This window comes from Protopterus annectens, chromosome 8.part0 (assembly GCF_019279795.1).
Source record: "Protopterus annectens isolate FY-2018-M chromosome 8.part0, PAN1.0, whole genome shotgun sequence".
Classification (NCBI taxonomy): domain Eukaryota; kingdom Metazoa; phylum Chordata; order Ceratodontiformes; family Protopteridae; genus Protopterus; species Protopterus annectens.
Window position 1 is genome coordinate 929,007,216 of NC_056741.1, and position 27,947 is coordinate 929,035,162.

The window sequence follows — 27,947 nt, forward strand, 5'->3', positions numbered from 1 at the left end:
CCAGGGGAAAACAAACCCCCTAGTTTCACTATCCATTTTCTTTCTTTATTATTAATGGATGGCATGATATTCTTATACAAATTAACCTTTATGTAATCCAATGTAACTACTGTCTGTTTATTTTAACTGTGGAGCTTTTCTCCCTGGGTCTCTGCTGAAAATGGACCTACGTCTAGTCGGACACTCCCGGTCAACAAATATAAATAAATAAATAAATAATCATCACTAAAGTTGTATCACTAATATACATGCATCGTCAAACTATCAGCCCTTTATTATGCTATCACGTCTCTCTCTCTCTGACTTCTGTAATAGTACAACTAGCCTTCACACATGCATAATATAACTATTTCCCTAAACCAATCTGTCCAAAAACATTAAATTTTGTCCTGTATTGAATCTCTACCCACTGACAAAAAGACAGAAAAAAAATCATTTATAAACAACTTTTCAAATATATTAATAGCCATAATATCCTTGCAGAGAAAAAGATTGCTACAGAAATAAATGTAGTACTTCAACTGTCCTAATCACAGCAACTGATAAAATCTACAGTAATGTCAAAGAGGAACTCATTACAGCCAGTCTCTTTTTCAATATGCTAAAGGCTTTTGAAATGGTAATCACAACCTGTTCCTTAAAAATTTAATAAATTCATCTTTGACAACATCATCATAAAGTGGTTTCAAAGCTGCCTTGAGAATCAGATTTTCCAAGTCCACACCAATAAATAACTTTCCTCTTCCTTTTATCCCCCTCTTTATTGATGATATTGCAAACTAATTAACCCACATTAGATGTTATCATTTACACAAATGGTATTCCTATCTTTTCAAACCAATAAATCTATTTTGAAAACACAATTACAAAATTTCAGTTGGGAAAATGGTCAGAGACTAATGAGTTCCTTCTCTACCCCCCCCCCCAAAAAAAAAAATGTTATGCTTCTGACCTCTAACCAAACGCATCCCACATTGACTAATATCATTCAGAAAAGACATGACAATATCATTCCACGTCTGAGAATATAAGCATCTTGGCCTCTCCCTGCATCCATTACTTTCTATCACATACTGAAAATATAGCTAAAATCCTTTTTCTGATAAAACGTTGCTATAATAACTTTTATCTCTTTACCCCAACATCCTGGTTTGTCCTAACCAAAAATGTTTTCCACTCCATGCCTTCACCTCAATGTATAACACCCATAGATGACAAATAGTTGAAAATGAAATCTTTAGATTTTCTGTGCTTGCAGATTCCCATATACACCACTGTCTTTTACAAAGGAAATTAAATTGACTACTTATCACAGCAAGATCTACCTTTTAAGAGATATTGTTCTCTTTAAAATTTTTCAAATTGTAAATGAGGGCTATTGCCTGCCATTGAAAAGAAAATTGTTTATAAGAAGACAGAGATACTCTAAGAACTATTCAAAAAGCAGTCTTCACCTAATCTGACCCCCATTTAAAGCTGTTATTGGGGAAAAATCTTTTTTAGACAGGGTCCTGTTCTTTATAATTAACTTCTGCCTGAAATTAAATCTGAACTACTTTCTTAGGATCCAAACTAGCAGTCTCTGGGTATCTACACAGTGAGGCAGAATGCATATGTTTTAATGACAATGGATTAACAATATTTAAGAGCATCTGGTCTATCTCTATAGATTCAGTCTACCTTTCAGCTTCATTTTTGTATGTTCCATTAACATGCTTCTCATTGTAAATATGTATATTGAACTTAGCAATACATTACAGGCACATTAAGTAGGATATGTCTACTGTGTCTGCTTGCTGTTATATCTATCAACGTCCTCATTAGTTTTATTTGTACTACTGTAAATATACAGTTCAGTGCACTTACATGATTTTATCTCATTTTTTACCTTGAATTGCTAAACTAAATACATGATTCTGTGTATTCTATCTTTCTTGTATGCCTCTGAGCCAATGTTTGCTTTTGAATAATGTAAATACAAATTGCTGTGCATCATGTTTTGTCAAACACAATCCCCCGGATTCACTAATCTTCCATGCAGGACTAGCGTAGTGCCACCCTGGACCCCCCACGCCTCCCTACTTTAATATTCCAACTCCTAGACCGCACTACAGTGGAGTAAATGGAAATCTCCCATTTAGCGTTATATGCAGAAGTGCTAAACGGGATATTTTTTGTACCCTATTTGTAGTGCCATCATACGGATGGCACATAGACACACACAGTATGCAGTACAACTTGGTGCCCTGCAAAAACACAAACATTCCCCCGCCTACACTTACCTTTTTCTTCTCCTTTAAACCTTTGATGTTTTAAAACTTGATGTTCTGGCCTCGATGATCTGAACTTTGATGTTTTAAATGTTTGATGGTTTGAAGGGGAACCATATATATATATATATATATATATATATATATATATATATATATATATATATATATATATATATGTATATATATATAGATATATAGATTATATATATATATATATATATATGTGTGTGTGTGTGTGTGTGTGTGTGTGTGTGTGTGTGTATATATATATATATATATATATATATATATATATATATATATACACATATATATATGTGTGTGTGTGTGTGTGTGTGTGTGTGTGTATATATATATATATATATATATATATATATATATATGTGTGTGTGTGTGTGTGTGTGTGTGTGTATGTATATATAGATATATATATATATATATATATATATATATATATATACACATATATAAATATATATATATATATATATATATATATATATATATATATATATATATATATATATATATATATATATATATACACACACACACAGATATATATCTATGATATGATACAGCACATAAGAATGACATATGATCACAGGCTGTGCCAATGGGGGTGAGGGGCCCAATCAACATAAGTGTAACATGTACCATTACCCCCACAAATGGACAGGGGAAACATACAAACAAACACACAAACAAAGTAAACAATCCACTGCTCCCCAAACCACAGGCAGGGTACAATCAGTGGGGGGAACATTGTGGACCCGCTAAGTCTAATCTTGAAAAAGAGACAGGAACGTCCTTTGTGGAACAACCCAAAAATTATTTGGTGATTGAAGTCCCGTCTGTGCAATGATTTATCAAGGCAGGGCATGTATGTACTCGGACTACAAGATTGGGAAAGCCTGATGACCCATGGGTTGAGACAATGTACGAGATGGGGCCCAAGAAGTGGAGAGTGGGCAGTGTGTAGTGGTGTGGTTAGACCCCACCTGCACCCAGAGTAAGGATGAGTGCTGTAGAGGAGGTGCAGGGAAACTATGGGTATGAAATTATGGGTTGAGGCATGCAGGTTTTGGCTGGAGCTGTTCTATTCAGACCGCCTCGTGGATGTAAGCAATAGTGTGAACTGGGCAGAGCTGCCGCCTAATGAGCAGCCATTCCCGGTACAAGTCCCACTACAGCAGAGTTTATTTTACATGGCAAAGTATGGTATAACGAGATGTGTTGTTGCAAAACCCACTAAATAACACCAAAGAACACATGGTCGCAACACCCCACTGAAGGCATGTAAGCCAATCTAATTGGCATCACAAGTTATTATTGTTGTCCTTACCCTACCCAAGGGTGTGGGTGTCCAAATCTACCTCAACATGCAGTGTACATGCACAGCTGTTGCCGTAGAAGAAATGGCCAGCTGTGGACCTTTCCTTCAGCCTTCCTGCACATCCCTGGCTATTTCCCCTACTATCTTTCCCTCTTTTTGCCTCATTAACACCACTTACCTACTAACCCATTTTTCATTTCTATTAATGTTTAAAGTTACAAGTAGTTGGCATCCCCTTCCCAGACTATATTGGCAGAATCTGGAACCCCCTACCCACATGTATTACCTCAGCTGTACCACAGCACACATGTAAATAACACTTGAAGGAACACCTCAAGCACACTTGGATCACCACATGCTCACCACCTAGCTAAATTCTCCAACCCCCACCTTACATTCTATACCCCTACATCAAGTACTGAAACCGACACCTCTTGTTCTGCCTCGCATACATATCCCAACATCCTTTTAATCTTCCCTATTGCTCCCCTACCAATTATTCCCACAGCCTACTATACAGTTACAATGTCTCCCCCTCTACCTACCTACCTACTCTTTCACTATTCTCTTCTACTCTACCACACAGGTATGGAATAACTAAACCTAACCCGAATACCTGAGTGTAACCTATCCCTTCACTATTCTCTTCTACTCTACCACACAGGTATGGAATAACTAAACCTAACCCGAATACCTGAGTGTAACCTATCCCTTCACTATTCTCTTCTACTCTACCACACAGGTATGGAATAACTAAACCTAACCCGAATACCTGAGTGTAACCTATCCCTTCACTATTCTCTTCTACTCTACCACACAGGTATGGCATAACTAAACCTAACCCGAATACCTGAGTGTAACCTATTCCTTCACTATTCTCTTCTACTCTACCACACAGGTATGGAATAACTAAACCTAACCCGAATACCTGAGTGTAACCTATCCCTTCACTATTCTCTTCTACTCTACCACACAGGTATGGAATAACTAAACCTAACCCGAATACCTGAGTGTAACCTGTCCAGAACTGTTAAACTGGAATCCAACTTCACCTTAAACTGACCTTTGTCAACAGTCATACCCGACATGTAAACCTGACCTAAGCATGTATAATACCGACATGTTAACGTAAACTAAGCATGAAGAATATGTTACGTAGCTATGTTAAGTCTGTTACTCTCTATGACTGTATTACTTGTAATGAGTAGCTGGGGTTTAGTGTGGAGCTCTACTCCCTGGGTCACCTCTGAAAATGGACAAGCATCCAGTCAGATTGTCCCGGTCAACAAATGCAAACTAAATACATAAAGTAGCATGGGGGTTAGCAGGAGTAAGTGGGTTTAAGCCTGTTTGGGCAGCGGTAAGCAATGCCACACTGGTTAAACAACGTAGAAGCTAACTCAGTGTAAGACACCACAACCGGAGGTCAGCAATGTTGAGCCTTGCACAAACCAGCGCATACTCACCTACAATTGCTCAAAAGTGCCTTAGTCATTCTGTAACCAACATCTCTCATCATGCCCATTAACAAAATAATCTGCACTCACAGGTTGCGACCCCCCGACCCTGCACACTATAGTCAAAGTGAGTTATCACTAAGCCATGGCAGATACACATTCAGCTGCTGCTATCACAAACATATAATCAAGCAGTCATTCAACAGTATAGGAAATGTATGTAAGTATGTGGATTAATACCAGCAAACATGTGTACATTGCTTAATCACAGTATATCGAGCAGTCTATGTGTATCAAAGAACAGTGCCTGTCCAATCATACTGTGAGAACAGTAGTCTTTCATAATACTGAAAAGAATAATGAAAAACGGTGCATGCCGTGGGGGCATGTGGGCATGCTTCATTCACAGAATTTCACACCTGGGGCATCAGTTCCATGGAACTGGGAGATGAGGCTGGCCAAGTGTGTGAGCAAATCGCTGCTTCTCAAACCCCTGGCAGGATGCTAACAGTGGGAGAAACAGTGAGACCAGCTATGTCTAATTTTGACACAATAACAGGTCCGTCCCTGGTGGGACGAACCACTAATTGTGAGTAGCATCGATATCTGTCCAAGTATCAGAGTACCATCACAGCAAGGCTCTTACATACATGGACTAAACAGATGAAGAGCCTGCAGAAGCTTGGGTAGAGACAGTATACTAGAGGAGTACCAAGATGTGTAGATTGGGCAATGTGTAGAGGTGTGGTATGGCTAGGCTACCAACTGGAGAATGGATGGATGCTGTGTACATGGAGCTCATGGGCCGGGGGAAGGAAACACGGGTAAGACATCATGGTAGAAATATGCAAATGAAGCAGAACAGCATTAGTGTAGTGGGTAGAGCATCCGACCAATGAGCAGGCATTCCCAGTTCAAGTCCCACTGTAGCAGTCTATTTTACATGGCAAAATAAATTATAACCAATAGTTTTGTTGCAAAACACACAAAATAGCATATCTATATAAACTGGAGTACCATAAGAAATGCACGTGTGACATATCAGTGTCAGATTGAATAAGGCACTAGTAAGCAGCTGTAAGCACAAATAAGCAATAGTAAGCATTTGTACGCACTAGTAAGCAGGCTTAAGGCCTTACAACTGCTTTAAAGTGCCTTAATCACTCTGTATCCAATGGGCCTTTGTCAGCCCAGCAACTAAATAAACAGCCATGCAGGTCACAAACCCGGGACAATATACACCATAGTCCCAGTAGCTATCCACGGAGCCATCACAGAAGTACAGAAGAATGAGGTAGTAGTAAACATGTCTTCACCGTAGTATAACCAAACTGAACCTGTGAAAGGCATCAGTATACAGTCATATGTGCCATAACTGACTACAGAACATATATATGTGAACTGGAGTACTGCAGTAAGTCCAGATATGAGGTGTTATTGTAATGAAATGTAGAAGTTCCCAGGACCCCATACAGTGTACATACACATGACTCAAGGATACAAGACACATATATAACATGTAATGATCGGAAATCAATGCCAAAAGGCAGATATCATGCAAATCAAATAATAAGCACCACTAAGCATAGCACAGCACTGCTTCCCAGACTACTGGCAGGATACTACCAGTGGGAGAAACAGTGTCAACCTGCTAAGTCTAATCTTAAACAAATGCATGTTTGGCCCTGGTGGGATGACCCCAAAAATTATGCTAAAAAGAATCCTCAGAGTAACATACCATGCCTCAAAGGTAAGCAAAGAAGGTTATGTATATTTGTGGACTAAATGTTTGGGAAGCCTAAAGATCCATGGGTTGGGACAACTTAAGTGATGGGTCCTGAGAAGTGGAGAATGGGCAATGTGTAGTGGTGTGGTTACATTCGGCTGGAACCTGTAAGAAGGATAAGTGATGTGGAGGAGGACTGGGGAGGGGGGAGGGAATGATGGGTATGACATTATGGACTGAGGCGTGCCCAGGTTGGATGGACCCGTTCTAATAGGACCGGCCCATGAATGTAAGTGAGAAAGGAGGGGGGAGACACAGGGAAGGAACTGAGACATAACATTTCCCATGGCAAAGCACGTTATGAGCAATATGTATGTTGCATAACCCACGGAATAACATATATATATATATATATATATATATATATATATATATATATATGAACTGGAGTACTGCGGTCATGAAATAACATATATATATATATATATATGTATATATATATATATATATATATATATATATATGTGTGTGTATATGTATATATATATATACATATACATATATATATTATATATATATATATATATAAACTGGAGTACTGCAGGAAATGCATATGTGAGGTGTCAGTTTCATAATGCATAAAGCAGTAGTTAGGTTAAGCAGCAATAAGCAGTAGTAAGCATATGTCAGCATTAGTAAGCGAGTTTATGTTTACAGGCTCAGCAAATCTGATGCAAACTATCTGTCAGCATATGTAACTGAAGGTTCATGTTTGCGCGACGGTAAGCACTGTGTACACAAAGTAAGCGATTTCAAGGCTAACCTGGTGTAACTGGATGTTACCTGCAGTTGGCAACACTTACCATCATGCAAACATGCTTGCAACTGCTTAAAAGTGCCTTAATCATCCTGTATCCCACCGCCCTTGTTCAACCCAGCAACAAAATTGACAGCCACTGCAAGGCTCGAACCCAGGACCTGCATACCACAATCATAGTGAATTAACACTACACCATGTCGGATATACAAAATCCCAAGTATTCCCAGACATATCAGGCAACACAGTCAATCTGCATAAGGGGAATTGTACTAATATCATAACACTCAACCTCTTATTGCAAACATTCTGGACACAGTGTGACAAAAGTGGGGTACAAATTGGGATAAATGTGAAATATTGTTCTTATACATGTAAAACATTGCCAGTTAAACAGTGATCTGCTGTAATACACATAATCTGAACAACATGAAGTATGAAACTCTAATGTATCATCATTCCTGACTGACCTCATGCCTGACATCATCCATGTCAATTGGCCAGACGAATGTGGGACAGGCCAATATTGTGAGCCAAACATGCATGGACATATGGACAGTTATAGATCTGTAAATGTAGAGAGATACACAGCTACATATAAATGTATGACTCACACATAAATCATATCACATCAATAGTATATGTAGATAGATAAATATGTTCACATATATTTATATATATATATATATATATATTTATAGATATACATATATATATATATATATATATATATATATATATATATATATATATAGATATATGGATAGATATGTGAATTGCATCTCCAAATAGGAAAAACAACCGGAACCTCCACCACAAAATAACTGACCTTATGCACAGTTAATGGGGTGGGGGTTCAAATGAGGGATACCTTGTGATTACTGTTATGTTCCCCCCACCACAGCCATAACAGATATGCTGTGTAATGCAATATCCAGCACATGCAGTTCTTGACCCCAGGACCCTCCGCAACACAGCTACGATGGTTTAACAGTAAGCCACTGTACAACTGTAAAAAGTCAGGGCAATATCTGAAGCATATCATGCAGACAAGTCATTCGACTGTAGGGAATGTCAGTGTAGAAGGACTGCACATTACAATGCTGCAGATATGCACACACATGTATACATATACATGTATATTCATGTAGACATATATGTACACATATATATAGAGATATATCTATACATAAATTTTATATATATATATATATATATATATATATATATATATATATATATATATACATATATGTGTATGTATACACATATACACAGACAACACTTATTAGTAGCCATACATATGTAGAAGTACTGCAGACATACTGGGTGCACAGTATATCCCAGAAACATAACACCTGTAAGTGGTACCTGTGAAAAGTGTAGTGTGGCAACCATTCCCACAAATGAGAATACGTAACAGTCAACATATACCCACTCACAATTCAAAGTTCAGGACACCACACACAGGTTTGCATACTCAAAAAACCTTTAATCTTTCTACAATAATGCATGCCATTTGTGACAGCACATATATTTTCAAATACATATACAATGATGGATGCAAGGCCCACACAAAACAGTAGATACAAGCATTGTGGATATATAACATACTGTGCTGTCCAGGCTGAGGCCTGCGATTAGTACAACATTAAAAAAAAATTAGTAATTCAAGACAAGAAACAATCAACACTCACAGATGTAGGTCAGCAGCTTCCATTTACAGCCTGTAGTCAAGCCCTAGGGGAAAATGTAGTTGTGGTAATGTTACAGTATCTCGTACATAACATCGCTTAACCTAACATCTCACTGTCACACTGACTGACTGACTGAACTTTGTGTAACACTGTAAGCTGCAGCCCACCACTGTTCCCATGGAGGAATGTATGAAAGTGTACAACCATACACCTCAATGTGTCTTAACGCTTATATACCTGAAAAGGTGTCACAGCCTAGGGTAATGGCATTGACCCCTCCCCCATAAAAGGCTGTACAAGAGCAAGAAACATTGTATACCACACACTGACCTCTGGAATGTACAAGAGCACATATGTGTTGTCCAGCTTTTGCCTCCATATATATGAATCTTGCCCAAAAGTTCTTGTGGGAGTCTATGACATGACTGGGATGATAGCAGTAATGCTAGCAGTAAATAATGATAGGCCATTACCTAACAACTCCTTACTGTATCACAACAGGATAAAGACTGGCATATATGTGGGGGACAGAGGCAGGAACACAGGGCCATATTTGCAATTATTGCTGTTACACACCCTGGAAATTGCTGGTGTTACAGGATTTGTTGCAACATACCCTTATGCAGGAATACGACATTGAAATACAAATGGATGTAACCATGTACTGATAGCACTCAACAGACAGAATGCCACTGATATAGCTGGGATAAGACCTGTGTGGTGCACAGGTAAAACCTAACAGGCAATCCTCTGGCTATCATATGGATAGGCCCACATTTGAGAGCTATGCAGACAGACTACATTCCATGCTAAACTACCATGTACACAGAAACCCTGTAAGACCAGCAAGATACAAAGCACATAACAACACTACTCACGCTGTCTGTACATCTGGAACGTTACCTAAATGTGTATTTGGCCTGTGTCTGCAGGTTCTGCTGTAAGAGGTATTGCTACCTGTTGTCTGTAACACTGATGCCCACACACAGGAAGAACTGTACAAACATCCACAAAATGTCCAGCTTATGTCATCAAATATAACCCCTACTGTACATAACATGTGAAGCAGTCTGATATCTCACTGGCTTGTTAGCAGATATGATGACACTAATTATGGTGTACAGCACATATGCACCATGTCATGCATGACATATGTACACAGGTTGACAGAGTTGGTGCTGGAAGCACATACACAGGGCCAATAATGACATGTTGCTGTGATAACCACATACATTTACCATTGTAACAGGGTTTCTTGCAACATATGTCCTATGATGGATATGAAGTCAGTAATTGTCACAGCTTTCACCATTTACAGACTGCAATCCTCACACTATCTTCTGCAGTCCACAGATAGATGCTCCATTGGTAACACATGAAACCAAAGGCACAACACACTGCCCTGTCTGCAGATGAACCTGCAGATGGGGATTCTACATAAACATGGAACTGACATGGCAGGTATGGCGACATGTAGGAAAGTCATATCCACACACACACACTGAAAAACCAACAGTACTCCACATACAGTATAGCAGCACTTACAGTCTGTAGTCAGGTCAGGCACATCCCCCTCCTGTGTGTTGCCCTGTTTCCACAGTGTATGTTGTTAGAGGTAAATTCCCAATCCATCTCAGATGCTGTTTGCCAACCATCAAACCTAGTTCCTGCTCACAGGGAACAAAAAGGGCTAACACCAACATGATGTTCCTAGATATTGGAGTGTGTTTCCATCCAATTAGCTATGGGAATGTTACCACAGCTGTTCCACATGCAATCAGCTTGGGGAGGGCTGAAATACATGCAGAGGCCATCAGCTGATTACGAGCATCACTTAAAATACACATGCTGCTGCCTAAGCAAAGCAGGTGTAGGTTTCTACATCCACAAGAGAGGGAGAGGGAGAGGCAGACAGAGATAAAGAAATGTCAGGGAGGGCTGCAATTCATGCAGAGGCCATCAGCTGATCATGAGCATCACTTAAAATACACATGCTGCTGCCTAAGCAAAGCAGGTGTACGTCTCCACATCCACCAGTGAGGGAGTGGAAGAGGTAGACAGAGGCAAAGACATATCAGGGATGAGTGGGAGAGTAAAACTGCAGCTTGTTTGTTTCACACACCTACCAGCACAAGCTATCAAACCCTGACAACTCTGTAGTGCTATCACAGTTTGATGCAGTTATTGGATGCGCCACATGAGTTACCTGTTGTGGAGCCCTCAAAACATATATGTGATGGTGAGTGACAGGAACTGGTGGAATACTCTAGATGCTGATGCCTGTGAGATCCCCATGATATCCCCAGTTTTGCTTTGGGAGGTACTCGTGGCTAGTATACCTAGGCCTACACATACCTTGGTATCCACTGGGATGTGTTCCCCTCATTCAGTTGGGTGTGTCAGTTGTGGCTGGCACAGCTCAACTATTTGCTGTAGGAGGTCTCTGTCTACCCTATAGCACTCCACTATCTCCAGCTCATGTACCATACCATTGTAACCAAATACATTCCTGCAGATTACGCTAGTCCTGCACGGCCTGATTCCAGCTTCCTGGATAGCAGATTTACCTCATTTGCATGGTTATTACCTGCAAATGGGGTAATTTGCATACAGGGGCTGGAAAAGTGCAGGACTAGTGCAAGAGCACTTGCGCTCTTCAGACGAGCATGTACGTGGATTGCTGAGCCGCCATATTGCCAACATTACCCCTTACACTAATCATGCACACTGTGCAGGGCTTGCTGAATCTGGAGAAATAATTTTGTGTATACTTTTTGGGTTTGTTTTGTCTCTATGCCCAGGTCATGGTTGAAAAGGATCATTACAATAGTCCACTCACATATGCATCAAGGAGTAAAATAAATGAAACATAAATATGAATGCATTTAAAGAGACCAAATTTTCACTTAATTTCCAGTACCTTTATTTAATAGTATATTACTAAGATCTTATTTTTATTTTAGATTGTGACAACTGTTACAAAATAGAAGCTGGCACCATGGCTGGAATTGTAGTTGGTGATGTTGTTGTAACATTAGTTATAGCTCTGACAGTCTACTACTGTGCAAGGAAACAGACAAAGAAGACCCCTGGTCGAGGTAAGTAGCGCCACTCTAAATTATTTTGTTATCCTTGAGATCGTACCAAAATAACCATGCATCATTAAAGTTTCATGACAGCAAAATTTAATAAAATGAAAAAAGAAATGTCAGTAATATAAGTAATAAGCTCAAATTATGTTTGTATAAAAATTGAAGTCACAGTTGCCTAATTAAGTTTTTGTTAGCAAAGCTATGCTGCAAAAAAACCCAATATTTTATATACTGGGTCATGGATACTTCATTTCTATAAAAGCACTTATTTCTCATAAATTCAGATTCATAAAGTCCAGATTTTTGCTTTATAATTTTGGTCTGTTCTTCATAAAATTTGTGTGTATGTTTCTTTCTTGCAAATCATTGAGGACTGAAGACACTAAATAATGGCTTACATTTGGATTTCAAACTTCATATCCTTCAGAAAATACCCATGGGGGTGGAGCCAAGATGGCACAGAGATAACAGCTCATTTCAGAGCTCTGCAGTAATTTATAAATTCTGACAGGAAAAATTATAAAATGATTATATTTTTATATCTCAAAGTTTTCTAAGTACTTCCTCTACTATATTCTAAAGTTTGGAGTTTTTCAGAAAAAAAATCATGTCAAATTATTTAAGGGAATAATTTCTTATATATTGAAATATGAGGAACTCATCTACTAAGAAAGAATTACATCAAGTAACAACTCTTCAAGACTTGCCTATTAAAATAGATGGATTCCAGGAATATCCTCTTGAAGTTAAAGAAAATAGTCTTAAGCAAACTAATATCTTTAAAGACTTATTTCAATAACTGCAATCAAAAGTCTGGCACTGACAATAGACTCAAAAAATGAATCTCAAACAGAAGCATTAAAATAATCAACATTTCCTGGTTATTGGAAAAACTGGATAGGTTAGAAAACCAAGAGAGAAGGAATAACTTAAGCATTTTTGGTCTGCCAGAAATTTCAGAGGAAGATGACATGGTCTCTTTTCTGACAGCTTGGATTCCAAAGACACTTAATCTACAAGAAAGTTTCTCGTATGGTATAGAAAAAGCACGTAGATTGATTAGGAAACACCTCCTTCTGGTCCTTCAGCAAAACCTAAATCTATTATAGTCAAATTTGTATCCTGTTTATACAAAGAACTGGTACTAAGGTCTGCTTGGCCAAAAGCTTCAGTAAAATTTGGCCAATCAACTCTTATATTTAACAGTGATTATTCATCCAAGATTATGGAGCTTAGGAAGAAAACGTGGCTGTTAATTAAGCTTCTTAAGCAAAACAATATCAAAGCTCAACTAGTCTTCCTTGAAAAATAAAACTTTAACTGTCTTCTGGCACTAGAATTTTCTCCACTACTGAAGGAATACTCTCTTTCTTTAAAACTAATAGCATAATTTCTCTTTCAGAAGACATGGACTGGATATCTTCTACTCTTGAAAGATCATCAGAAAAAGACAACTGGCCTGGTATTTAAAAAAGTAACACAAAATAGACTTTTGCAAAGATTCATCTAACAAAAATAATAATGGGTATTTAATGTAATATGTTTTACATTATTATTAAAAGTGATAGCAATTACATTATACTTCCTCTTTTGCCAATACAAGGTAAAGTTTTACTTGTTTACTTTTCTTGACTATCCATCATATAATGTTATTAGAATAACTTTTTATCATTTCATTTGTTCTTTGAGATACTCTTATTTTCCTCTCCTTTCTTACTATTATATTCTTGTTACTCATTCTTCTTTCTATACGTATTTATTTTTTCCTTATTCCCATCCATTCTCTCTATTTAATTTGCATATATTCAAGTTTATTTTGCTTTTTATACAGAGTATTTTCATCAGATTTAATTTATATATATATAAATTAGTCTTTTTAGCTTTCTTTAAAAAAGCCTTTAGTTTCTTTGTTACTATCTTTTTTAATATGATTCATGTAAAATGTGAAGTTGGAGGGATATGTACCAGATTTTGCTGCGACTTCTTTCATGTTTCTTTTTTAAATATGAAAGTTCATGAAAGGTATGAGTTTCAGACCTTATTTAATATTTTCTTGGTCTCTGCAATTCTTTTTTTCTTTTTCTTGTTTTTTTCTTTGTAACAAGCTATTATACTTGGGTGGGTCTTACTGGGTTTTATTCCTAAGTACTTTGGTTTGTGCTGTTGGAGGGATGCAGCATTCCAACACAAATTGTTAAGCCTAAATTGATGTTCCTGAGAGATTTTGTTATGGAACTATTAAGATGTAAGTGATCTCTCACTTGTGTGCTTGGGAAGTTTATGGAAGACAGGATTGCAGATTTTTTTTTGCCGTGTTTTGATGGTTTGGTTCTGAGCTGATTTGATCTTGTGTGTTGCATTTGCTAGTGTGTGTTTCCATTTGGCATCGTTTTTTGGTTAATATCACAGATTAACATTTTTTCAATTACTTGTATTTAGGTGATTTTTACGAAGTTGTTGAAGCTATTCAGCTCATGTGCAATTCTTCCCATGTAATGTCTTTGCTTCAGGAAAAGCTTCAATATGTTAACATCTCAGTAAGGGTGTAGTTTCTCCTGTAATGTCCTATTGCCATCTGTATGAAGACTAGTACTTTACTTTGGTCTGTGCATTCTTACATTAAAAATGACTTTTAAAATCAATCAGTTTATGACTAGATAACATGGATATTCATATTGTTAATCATTTTTTCATGTTCTAGTTAATTCTAGACATTCAAATGTATTTTCAGAAAGATATGAGATTACAGTAAATTGAATTTTGGAAAATGTAGTCATGTAGTGAAGTTTCTGAGTATTGTGGTGACAATTTCTGTTCCCACTTCATTATAAGTATGTGAAATGTTGCCAGAGGATGATAGATTTTTCTTTCATTTTTTTCCTCTTCATTCATTTCTTGTTTTTTATGTTAACTTAAATAGATGCATTTGTTGTGCTTGTTTGTGTACAGTAAGAACTATGTTTGGATTGTAGGGAGGGGGTTGAGAAAGCAGAAAGGCAGAGTTGTATATATAACGATTGCTACTCTGTGAAAGCTATGAGAAATACATATTTATGAGGGTAATAAAGACATCTGTTGGCTGTTCTTTAGATGGTGATGTGACACTCATTGAAATACTCTTTTTTCATTGTGATCTCTATATGAGACGAGATTTTATTCTTACTAGGTCATTAAATGATAAAGTGCTATAAGCTTATGTGTGGAAATTAGACATTTAGAATACTGATAGCAGTAACTAGTTACCTTCTAATGAAAATGGTGCCTTAGATATTTGTAAATAAGAGTATTGTAGACTGTCTTTTGGCAATTTCAATCTATTTTTTAATTATAATCTTATAACTTAATATCTTGTCTGAATCTCACTTACTAGAGAAGAAAAGTTGCACATTTAATTCTCTTTTGAAGTTTGAACAAACTGCAGAAATTGTATATATATATATATATATATATATATATATGTGTGTGTGTGTGTGTGTATGTGTGTGTATATATATATATTTTTTTTCTCTTGTTTTTGATATTAACTCATACATGTTCTGCACGTACGTATTTGTAAATTTCAGTCTACTAATAAGGAATACTGCTGACTAAAATTTTATACTTTCACTATCTGAGAATTCTTTACTGTAGTAGTATAAAAGATGGGAAAAGGTCTATCCTTTTGCAAATCTGACATACCAATATGTCCCAAAACTTGATAAACTGTAGTAGCACTATGCTTCACATCATTCTAAACAGTCATAATTTCCTCTATGGTCATTCCCAAGTTATATTTCAGTTGCAGTTTTTTCATACTTTGACTCCAAAAAATCTCTACCAAAATGTTTTATTTTTAAACATATAGCACCTTATTAAGAGTCTCACCAGGTAATACCTGAGAATTGAACACTGTGAGTTGTTTTTATGGATATTTATATATTTACACTTGAATTTATGTAGGAAATTTATCTAACTCTTTATGGTATTAATTTTTGGTATAATAATAATATTATATTCTTTTATTTGTTTATATTCCTTTTAGAATTATGTTAGGGAGGGGGAAGGGAGAGGAGATGAAGTTTTAAAATAATGACTTATATTCTTTTTAGACAGAAATACTAATATATATATATATATATATATATATATATATATATATATATATATATATATTTATTTTTCAGTCATTATATTGTATACAAATTATTTTTCCAATTGAATTCCCATTAAATTAATATTTTACTGCACTGGGGTGCTAGGATAGAGTTAGTCTTGAGATTGGTTTTCTCAGATAAAGACTAGTAATTATAGTTATTCTATGTGAAGGTTTTTATGGAATGAAATATGTTGCATTGGTATTGTTATTATTATTTCTTTTGACTGAGGCCCATTTTAACTTATGCATATTAAAATACAAAATTATATGTAACTTTATCAAATTATCTCTTTACAGAATATGGAATTAAACTTATTATCTGTGGTGCTGCGGTAGCATTGTCGCCTCATAGTTAGACGTTGCACGTTCGATTCTCAGTTAGAGCGTCTTCTGTGTGTCGACATGCGTGAATGTTGTGCATTAGGCCCGGCAAGCCAGCACGTAAAAATCTACTGCCAATCATTAGCGGACCGGAGTTCCGCTGTGGTGACCCCTAACTGGGAAAAGCCGCAAGACAGTTTATCATTAAATGTTAATGGTCTAAATAACACTACAAAGAGGACAAATTCACTAATATATTTAGATCTAAATACACCACATGCATTCCTTTAAGTGACACATTTTCTTATGAAACTGATAATCAGTTATGGAATTGCAATAAGTATACAACCTAAGTTCAATCTTCCTTTAAAGTTAAAATGAGGGGTAACTATATTATGAAAATAATCTGAGGAAGCTTGTTTTATTCAAGTGAAAGTGCTTAATCATTCTTTGTTTGTTGGCATTACAATAAACTTTTATTTACTTCTACTTGGTTTCATTGAAAGTGTTGTGGACTGTTATGAGCGTTGAATAGGGGCGAATTCCCAAGACACAGAGATGGAATTTTGCACACAGTGCATTTGCTGCTTTTTCTTTCCTAGTTGAACTTTTATATTATGAAAAAAGTAATTCAAGTACTCAAATGTTATTTAGACATGAAGAAAAAGAAGGCTTATTCACTTGGATTATTATAAAATAGTATGATAGGTTTTGGACTTTGGTAAATTTATATTGGTTTCCTGGAATGGGAGCCAAAACAGATCTTGAATTTATAATAAATAATTATAAGGGAAATCTAATACTAGGAGGTGATTTTTACTGTCTTTTAGATAATTCTGAATCCTACTCATGTAAAAAATTAAAATTACCTCCTATTACTAAATCTTTTAAAGAATGGAAAGATGATTTTAATACTAAAAACACTTTTAACTTCAAAGTTAAAAATTCTAAAAATTTAACTCATTCTTTCAAATATGGTACTCAAACAGAAATTAATAAAGTACTGATTTCTCAAAATATTATATCCAAAATAATCAATTTCAATATAATCCCCTGTCCTTTTTCAGGCCATAATGCATTCATTTTAAATATAGAAATGTATTTTAACAGGCTGGCTTTTATTAATAGAGTTCCATCATACATTTGTAAAATTAAGGAAGATAAATCATGGATATTACAAGAGATAGACATCTTTCTAGTATTTAATGATACTCTTGATTCTAATTAATAATGGTATGGGACTTATTCAAAGCATATATTTATGATAAGACAATCTGTTTGTACAAACATAAAAGAATGGAATAAAGAACTGTATCCAATTAAAGCTAAAATAAAGTATAAAAAAGATGAAAACAATTCAGGAGATAAGGATGGTGTAAAAACTCTAAATAAATATGGTGAATTGTTGTGTCATAGAACTGATTGGCATTACAAAAACTTAAGATAGCATCTTACACAAAATCCGCTACACGTTCTAAAAAATATGACAAAAATAATTAAATTTCAAACATATAATAATATTATTAAAGGTTTTAAAAAATCCCATAACAAACAAGTTATATGTTGGAAATAAATTGTAAACTTTCAGAAATCATTATTCATTCTTAAATCAAAAAGAAATAAATAAACGAAAAGATTTGCTAGCAAATATTGATAAATCTTTATTAAAAAAAATCACTTATTCTCAAAAAATGAATCTATTAAAGCCTATTTCTTTACAAGAAATTAATCAAAAAATAAAAGTTATTAAATCTAATAATCCCCCAGAAATTATGGTGCTATACCAGAACTTTATAAATTATTTCCTCAAAAAGTTGTTTTTGTAAAGGTACAAAATCTAGTGCAAATATCACCCTCATGGAATTATTTCCTAATTACTCCAATTATAAAAGATGGCAAAAACCCGCAGAACTGTTCTTTATATAGACCTATTTCATTGCTTAAAGCAGATTATAAAATATTTATGTCTTTCTTAGCAATAGAATGAGAGTGATTTTACCTAATATAATTAGTTTAATCAATCTGGGGTTATTCACAAAAAGCAAACTTCTGACAAGATTAAAAGATTAATTACTCTGATAGATGTGATGAATAATACAAAAGCTGAATCTTTATTTATTAGCCTAGATATAGAAAAAGCATTTCATTCACTGGATTGGGATTATTTATTTGAAGCATTATATCCATTTGATTTTCCTTTAATCTGTATTTACATGTTAATGGATATTTATAATAAAAATAAAGCATACGTAAAATTAGATCCATATACTTCAACTTTTATAAATTTAACAAAAGGAACAAAACAAAGTTGTTCTCTTTCCTTTATTATTTAATTAGGCTATTGAGATACTTTTAATTCTTATTAATTCAAATGCAAAAATTCAAGGTTTAGAGATTAATCAGGAATGTTATTTGCTGATGATATCCTTTTAACCATTAAAATTATTCTAAAACAGAAGAATTTGAGAACATTTTAAGAAATTTCCAAAAGATGTCTAACTTATACTTTGATAGTTTTAAATGTAATTAGAATAAGCGTAAACCATCACTTTAGACCTTGGTACTATGGTGGTGTAAATTTTCCAAACATAGACCCCAGGATTCATGAAGCTCTGTGCAAGAATAAGACTATTCTTGCACAAGTGGCTTGTGTCTGTTTAGAATATCAGCATGCCTTGCATATGCATGAAGGCACGTTGCTATTTAATCTAAATGGACACAAAACAGGAATGAGTGCAGGAGGTGTGTGTCAGCAGTGTCTGCACAAGTAACATGCCCCTTCACTCAGAAAGTGCCGTATGGCACTTTGTGACACAGATATGTGTCAAGTTATATAATATTAGAGCCAGGCTCTAATATTATATAATAAACGAGTGTCCACAGACACTGAAATGTATGTAGCTAACATTTCAGTGCCTGCAGACACTGAAAAAAAACAAAACAAAACACAAACACCTAGAAGGCAGCAGCCTTCAAGTGCACACCCCCAAATGTATGCACTCTTGCCTTACATGCATGGAAGCAGTAGGGAAAGAAGAAAGCAATAAAAATTAAAAACAATTATTTTTTTCCATCAAATAAATCTGAAATGTAAGTGTTGCGCAGCTTGTTTGTGTGGCGCGCTGCTATGCTTAGCCTGGGTGAAATCCAGAAAATGATAGACAAGTGCTACTGTGATAGAAAGCATTATTAAGCTGCTCTAACATAGTGGTATTGCCATGGTTTAGTATGTAGAACTTGCTCGGTTCGAATCCCACCTCTGCCACATTATTTAAAAAACATTCTTAAGGAATTTGAAAGATAGATGTCAATCATATGGCTCACATGTAGCACATATAGCACAGTAGGGATGGGAATATGTAAAATATAAATGTAAAAAAAAAATTATAAATATAAAGAAAAAATGGATTTAAGCAATTCCTTGCTAGTGTAAGCATTTCTTACCTGCTTTCAGCTGTGCTTACCTGGTTTAAGCATTGCTATGCGGGTTTGCATGGAGTTAAGCATAGTTCAGCATATTAAAACTGGCCAAGCAAGAAAAAGTGCGTCAAAACTGCCCTATTTAAACCGCACAGGCCGGAATACAGCCATAACCATTTGGGATTGCTCACAGCAGGACTAAAAAGTCTAGTATCGGTGAAGGTGTTCACTTCCGAGAGCAACGTTGGGACATCCGGTGTCCATTGTCATTTTTGGGCTCCTAGTAAAAAACCTTAATGGCAGGCTGCTGCAGGGCCAGTAGCAGGGCTCACAGTACAAAGCGAATGCCTGGGACCAACTTGCATGTGATCTCACCAGTGTCACTGGCATACCCCGGACTGGTGAGTGGGTACGTCACCTCCATGATGACCTGAAGCAGAGGAGGGGTGCACTCTTGGACCAGTGGATCCAAGAAGCCCAAGTGCAGGATGTCCCACCTATCTGTAAGTATGCAGTCTTATGTATCTCTAACTAGGTATGGAAAAAGTTCAACTTGTGACTGTACAGGTGTGATTAATGTGTGATGTTTCCCCATACAGCTGCTGTGGAGAGGTCCCAGAATGTTGAGGTTCATGCCCAGAAACTGGCCCGGCTGCATCAGCAGTATGGTGAGTACAGAATACCCCCCTAATACTGGCAGTAAGAAATCAAAATTATAGTAATGGTAGTACTGCCTGTATATATAATTGTGCTATAAAACTCAGAAATAAATGCCTGTGTCAGGCTGCCAGCATTACAATGGAGTATTCCCAGCTGCTGTGTAATACAGATGTCAGTAGCAAACAATGTACAATATGCAGGAGAGGAATATTAGAATATGTTTGTGTGTCTGAGTGAACCTGCCAAGAAAGTGCCCTGTCAGGGCTGCTGTAACAGTTAGAAATGAAAAGTATTTCCCTGTGCAGATCATGCAGGAATAGTGATTGTGGATTTCTGAGTTGTACACAGATATGTATGTCAAAACTAATAAAAGTGATCCCAACACTGGTATGTGTCTTCTCACTTGTACCTGAAAAATAGAAATTTGTATGCCCTGCAGAATGCATTAACTGAGGTGAACTGAGTTAGCACTGCTTGGCTGCATACTTTAGAATGGGCATGTCAAATAACTGAAAAAAACAACAGTACATATTTCCATCAGAATGTGTTTTACTTCTTTGTCTGCCAGCATTCCTTTGTGTTAACCTTTCAATTTCAGCTGTATGTAGCTGTGAATGTACTAAAAATGTATAAGGCTAACAGGTGCAGACTTAAAACCTACACTGTGTACTCAGGAATCTAAATTGCAGTATGTAGTTGTAAAACAGTGAAATGTGTAATCCAGCACACATGTTTCACAAACAGTGACACCAATGTCTGTTGTGTATGCATAATTTGTACTGAAAATGGGAAACAAATAATGCAACATGTCATAATAAAAGTACTGTGTACAAAAATATGTACTAGATAGAAATGTCACAAGTAACACATTACACCTCTCCAGTAGCTCAGTCTAATAAGGACTCGGCCTGTAGTTCAATTTTGCTCACACACCACTGTTTAAATCCAGGAACCACCACTGACATCTCAGTCTGGTTTTACAGTTGTAAACTGAAATCTGAATAGAAAAAGTAATGTACTGCAAGACATACATTTTCCATACAGGGCACACAGGTAAAGAAATCTGAATAGAAATACTAGTATGATGTGTATAGGTTCATAGGTTGGTACTAGGCTATCAGCCCTAGGGCCTATACAAGCCTAGCCATAACAATTCCCTGGCTATTTCTTCCCACATTATTTACTTTCCTGGACCCCTGTCTAGCAGGGCGACTGACTTGATCCCTGGGGTGAATTTCCTTTCTCCCATCCAATCATCAAGGTTCCTCTTGAAGAGGTCCAAAGAGGCACTCTGCTTGACATGTATGGGCAATCTATTCCAGAGTCCAGGGAGTCTCTGGGTCAGGAACCTATCCCTCCAACATGTTCTGTTTATTGTGATGACAAGGTTTAGATCCCTGGAGCGTGCAGCTCTGAGGGATTGGGATTTCTTTAAGTGTAGCATGTCCAACAGCTCTGGGTTTGACATGGCCTTGTATGTTAAGCAGAGATCGCCTCTGAGTAGACGATATGCGACAGAGTATAGCTGGAGTTTTTTAAAGGCGGTCAGCGTAGGGCATCTGCTTTAGGCCTGTGATTCTTTTAGTGAGGTATTTCTGAGGCCTTTCCAGTTGTTGCAGATGTCTTGAGAGGTACATACCAAATGGGGCGTTGTATTCTATAATGGGTCTAATGAGGGATGAGTACAGTGGGACAATGACCTCCTTTTTTCTGGATGAAAAGCCCTTCGTGATGAGGTGTGCCACATAGAAGGATTTCCTGACTGTTGTGGTGATGTGGTTATCGAAGGTGAGACCACTGTCCATCTGTGTCCCTAAGTCTCTTATCACACTTTCTGTGTTTAGTGTACTGCCACCTATATGGTAATTCATGGATACATGTTTTTTCTCAAAGGGGATAACAATACATTTCTTGGCATTGAGCTTGAGCCCATGGCTCTGGCACCAAGCATCTGTTTCTGTAAGGCCCTTTTGTAGAGTATCCACATCATTTGGGGATTCAATAATGGCTCCCAGTTTGCAGTCATCTGCAAACTTTGTTAGCCAGAGTCCCTTAGTGTTGACCTGTACTTCAGAGAAGTAGATGCCAAACAAGAGCAGCCCCAGGACTGAATCTGAGGTACTCCACTTGTCACTTGTCTGGAGCTGGATTTGGAGTCAGCTACTTTTACAGTGTGGGTTCTATCAGTAAGCCATTTAGCAACCCATTGGGTGACATAGGGATTAATGCCCAACTTAGTAAGTTTTTCTATGATTCCAGAGTGGGGGATGGTGTCAAAGGCCTTGGCAAGGTCTAGATAGGCTGTGTGGACCACCTTACCCTTGTCCATGGCTCTGGAGACTGATTCAAAGAAGTCAATCAGGTTCAGGAGACAAGATCGGCCCTTCACAAACCCAAACTGGGTGGGGTCCAGTGTGTGAAGGTTGTCAATGTCTTTGTTTATAAGTTCCATGGTATAAATATGAAAGGTGTACAATTGCTGTGTTGGTCACACCCAGTCCTACAAATAGATGCAAGCTAGACATCCACACTCTGCAGTCTGGCCCAGACAAGCCACTCACGTGTCACACATTCACGGACAGTTTCCACAGTTGCCAAGAAACTTGCACACAGAGAATGTCACAGTAGATGTATGTAAAAGGCACTTCACACACTCCAGGGCCTGTAACTAATATGTGAATCTGAAATATGTGCAGAAACAGCAATGCAATGTGCACACAGTTCATCTGCACAGGGCACACAGGTAAAGAAATTGGTAGAGAAACAGGTCAGATGTGTATAACTAAAATAAGGATACAATTGCTCTGTTGATATCTACAGCTGTTGGTGTGCTGTAGCAGGCCCATGGCCCAGGTAGAGTGTAAGTGTGGTTAGAATGTATAGTAGTGAATAGTGTACTGACAAATATACTTGATAGCAGTTGTCAATTGAAACTGTTCCCTTCCCCCACCACTCAACTGATCCAACCATCACACTGGAACCAACATGGGTATGTTCCTAAACACACCTCTACTGTTGGGACCGTTGTTCCATTTGGTTTATCATTGTTTAAACTGTGTGAATACTAATATTTCCTGTTGAATAATAATTTTATTGCCTTCCTGATATACCACTAACTGGCATGCTGTTGCAACCCTGAATGACATTCCATATATGGATGGGTTCTATTTGCTATGGCACTGTTATAATTGTTCATTTTTGATACATGGGTATCCATGCATGCTATTTTGACTAATGTTGTAATGTGCTGTGCATGACTAACCAACATTCATTGATAATTTCCACACCATAGCACATATGGGAAGCCAGATCCCAGCGGAACCACCTCTCCCACCCCACATGGCTGAGGCACTGGGTCCAAGCACATCTGGGACCCAACCCAGACCTTCCTCATCTGCTGGTCCTGCACCACCCTCAGGTGGAACCACTGCAGGGGATGGGGCTCGCCCCCCCCGCAGTTGGGCACCGTGAGGATGTTGTCACCCAGGATGAGGTCTGTGGCATGGTACACACTATCCTCCAGGTGGAGCTGGATGACTGCCTGCATCAGGTGGAGGGCAGGCTGGCACATCTAGAAGGGCAGGTGGCCCCTCCTGTCCAGCCCCCAGCACAGCCACCTTTGGGGCTGTGAAGGAGTAGTGGTGACTGCCATCAGGTGGGGACAATAGTGCCACTACTACCATCTGGGGGGCTCATGAGCCTCGGATTCCCAACAACCCTCCCTGTCAAAGTGTTTACCCCCATGTGTCATACACTGGCCCTGTCTGCTGTCTTGTCTGTCTTTGTCTGTCTGCAAATGCAACCTCTCCTACCAAACCTCCCTCACCACACTTACCTATAATCCTTCTTTAACATCTCATTCTCACCTTAAAAAAGGGCATCTGTCCCATAAAAAAATCATGTTCCATATATAGCTCTGCATTTTGCCCAAAGACATGTACCCATCACACAATCTAACCCTACCAATCATCCATATTGTATGATGCCCACACACCTCCCTGTATTGTGTGAGGCTCCAAATTTTAAATTGCCCACTTTGAAAGCAGCTGTTGCTGCCAAAGAAATGCAGAGCTATGGTCCTTTCCTACACTTTTCCTGCACATCCCTGCCTGTATCTCCTCTTGTTTGTCCCCCTGCTTGCCCCAATTTCACCCCTTTCCTATCTCTTTTTTCTTTTCTTTATTTGAAATTAGCGCGGGTTTACTCATGTAAGGATCGCTTATCTCTGCGCAAACCCATGCAAACCCACTTACAACTGCTTAAAAGTAACTCTTTAAATAATGTGTTTTACTTGTTTGTCTGCCAGCATTGTCTTGGGTTAACCTTTCAATTTCAGTTGTATGTAGCTGTGAATGTACTGAAAAATATATATGACTAACAGGTGCAGAATTAAAACCTACACTGTGTACTCAGGAATCTAAATTGCAGTATGTAGTTGTAAAACAGTCAAATGTACAATCCAGCTAATGTGCACATGTTTTACAAGCAGTGACACCAATGTCTGTTGTGTATGCATAATTTGTACTGAAAAGGGGAAGCAAATAATGCAACATGTCATAATAAAAGTACTGTCACAAAAATATGTACTAGACAGAAATGTCACAAGCAACACAAAACACCTCTCCATTAGCTCAGTCTGATAAGGACTAGGCCTGTAGTTCAATTTTGCACACACACCATGGTTCAAATCCATGGACCACCACTAACATCCCAGTCTGGTTCTACAGTTGTAAACTGAAATCTGAATAGAAAAAGTAATCTACTGCAACACATACATTTTCCATACAGGGCACACAAGTAAAGAAATCTGAATAGAAATACTAGTATGTTGTGTATAACTATGGAAGGTGTACAATTGCTGTGTTGATCACACCCAGTCCTACAAATAGGTGCAAGCTAGACATCCACACTCTACAGTCTGGCCCAGACAAGCCACTCAAGTGTCACACTGTCATGGATAGTTTCTGCAGTTGCCAAGAAACCTGCACACAAAAAAAGTTACAGTAGATGTATGTGAAGGCACAACACACACTCCTGGGCCTGCAACTAATATTTGAATCTGAAATATGTGTGGAAACAGCAATGTAATGTGAACACAGTTCATCTGCACAGGGCCCACAGGTAAAGAAATTGGTATAGAAACAAGTCTGATGTGTATAACTAAAATAAGGGTACAATTGCTCTGTTGATATCTACAGCTGTTGGTCTGCTGTAGCAGGCTCATGGCCCAGGTAGAGTGTAAGTGTGGTCCGAATGTATAGTAGTGAATAGTAGTGTACTGACAAATATACTTGATAGCAGTTGTCAATTGAATCTGTTCCCTTCTTCCACCACTCAACTGATCCAACCATCACACTGAAACCAACATGGGTATGTTCCTAAACAAACCTCGACTGTTGGGACCATTGTTTCATTAGGTTTGTCATTGTTTAAACTGTGTGCGTATTAATATTCCCTTTTAAATAATCATTCTATTGCCTGCCTGACATACCACTAACTGGCATGCTGTTGCAACGCTGAATGCCATTCTTTTAAGCATGGGTTCTCTATGCTATGGCACTGTTATAATTGCACTCTTTTGGGTAAATAGGAATATCCATGCATGCTATTTTGACTAATGTTGTAATCTGTTGTGCATGACTAACCAATATCCATTGTTAATTTCCACATCATAGCACATATGGGATGTCAGATCGCAGCATATGCACCTCTCCCACCCCACCTGGCTGAGGCACCAGGTCCCAGCACATCTGGGACCAAACCCAGACCTCCCTCATCTGCTGGTCCTGCACCGCCCTTGGATTGAACTGCTGCAGAGGATGGGGCTTGCCCCTATGCAAGTGGGCATGGTGAGGATGTTGTCATCTGGAAATAGGTCTGTGGAATGGTGTGCAGTGTCCTCCAGATGGAGTTGGATGACTGCCTGCATCAGGTGGAGGGTAGGCTGGCACAGCTAGTGGGGCGGGTGGCCCCTCCAGCACAGCCACCTTCGGGGATGTGAAAAAGCAGTGGTGACTGCCATCAGGTGGGGACATCAGTGCCACTACTACGATCTAGGGGGAATCATGAGCCTCTGATTCCCAACCACTTTCCCTGTCAAGGTGTTTATCCCTCATGTGTCATACACCGCCCCTGTCTGCTGTCTTATCCATCTGCAAATGCAAGCTCTCCTACCAAACCTCCCTCACCACACTATCCAATAACCCTTCCTTAACATCCCACTCTCACCTTAAAAAAAAGGCATCTGTCCCACAAAAACAAATCACATCCCATACATAGCTCTGCATTTTGACCAGAGATATGTACCTATCACACAATCTAACCCTACCAATCATCCATATTTTATGAAGCCCACACACCTCCCTGTATGGTGTTTGGCTCCAAATTCTAAATTGCCCGCATTGAAAGGAGCTGTTGCTGTGAAAGAAATGCAGAGCTATGGTCCTTTCCTACACCCGTCCTGCACATCCCTATGTGTTTCTCCTCTTATTTGTCCCCCTGCTTGCCCCAATTTCACCACTTTCCTATCTCCTTTTTTTCTTTTCTTTATTTGAAATTAGCGTGGGTTTAAGCAGCCGTAAGCAGGCGTAAGCTAAGCTAAGCTCACGTAAGCATTGCTTAGTTCTGCTCAAACCCACTTACAACTGCTTTTAAGTGCCTTAATCTCTCTGTCTCCAACAATAATCAGCCCTTGCAAGTTTCAATCCCAGGACCCTGCATACTATAACCAAAGTGATTTAACACTAAGCCTTTTGAGATGTAAATAAATTTGATGTTTTCTCAAACATAACATGCAGCACAATCATTCAACAGAAGGGGAAATATATTTATATATATAGATTTTATATATATATATATATATATAAAATCTATATATATATATATATATGTGTGTGTGTGTGTGTGTGTGTGTGTGTGTGTGTGTGTGTGTGTGTGTGTGTGTGTCGATATATATATATATGTATATATATATCTATATATCTATATATATATATATATATATATATATATAT

General features: G+C 37.7%; 1 protein-coding gene across 1 annotated transcript in view; it reads left to right on the plus strand.

Annotated features, from left to right (window-relative positions):
* LOC122808053 (TYRO protein tyrosine kinase-binding protein-like) overlaps positions 1-27,947 on the plus strand; it is a 200,021-nt gene that overhangs the window by 96,441 nt on the left and 75,633 nt on the right. Inside the window, exon 3 of the mRNA XM_044079036.1 lies at positions 12,270-12,404. Coding sequence (XP_043934971.1) covers positions 12,270-12,404 — 135 coding nt within the window. The remainder of the gene's footprint in view (positions 1-12,269; positions 12,405-27,947) is intronic.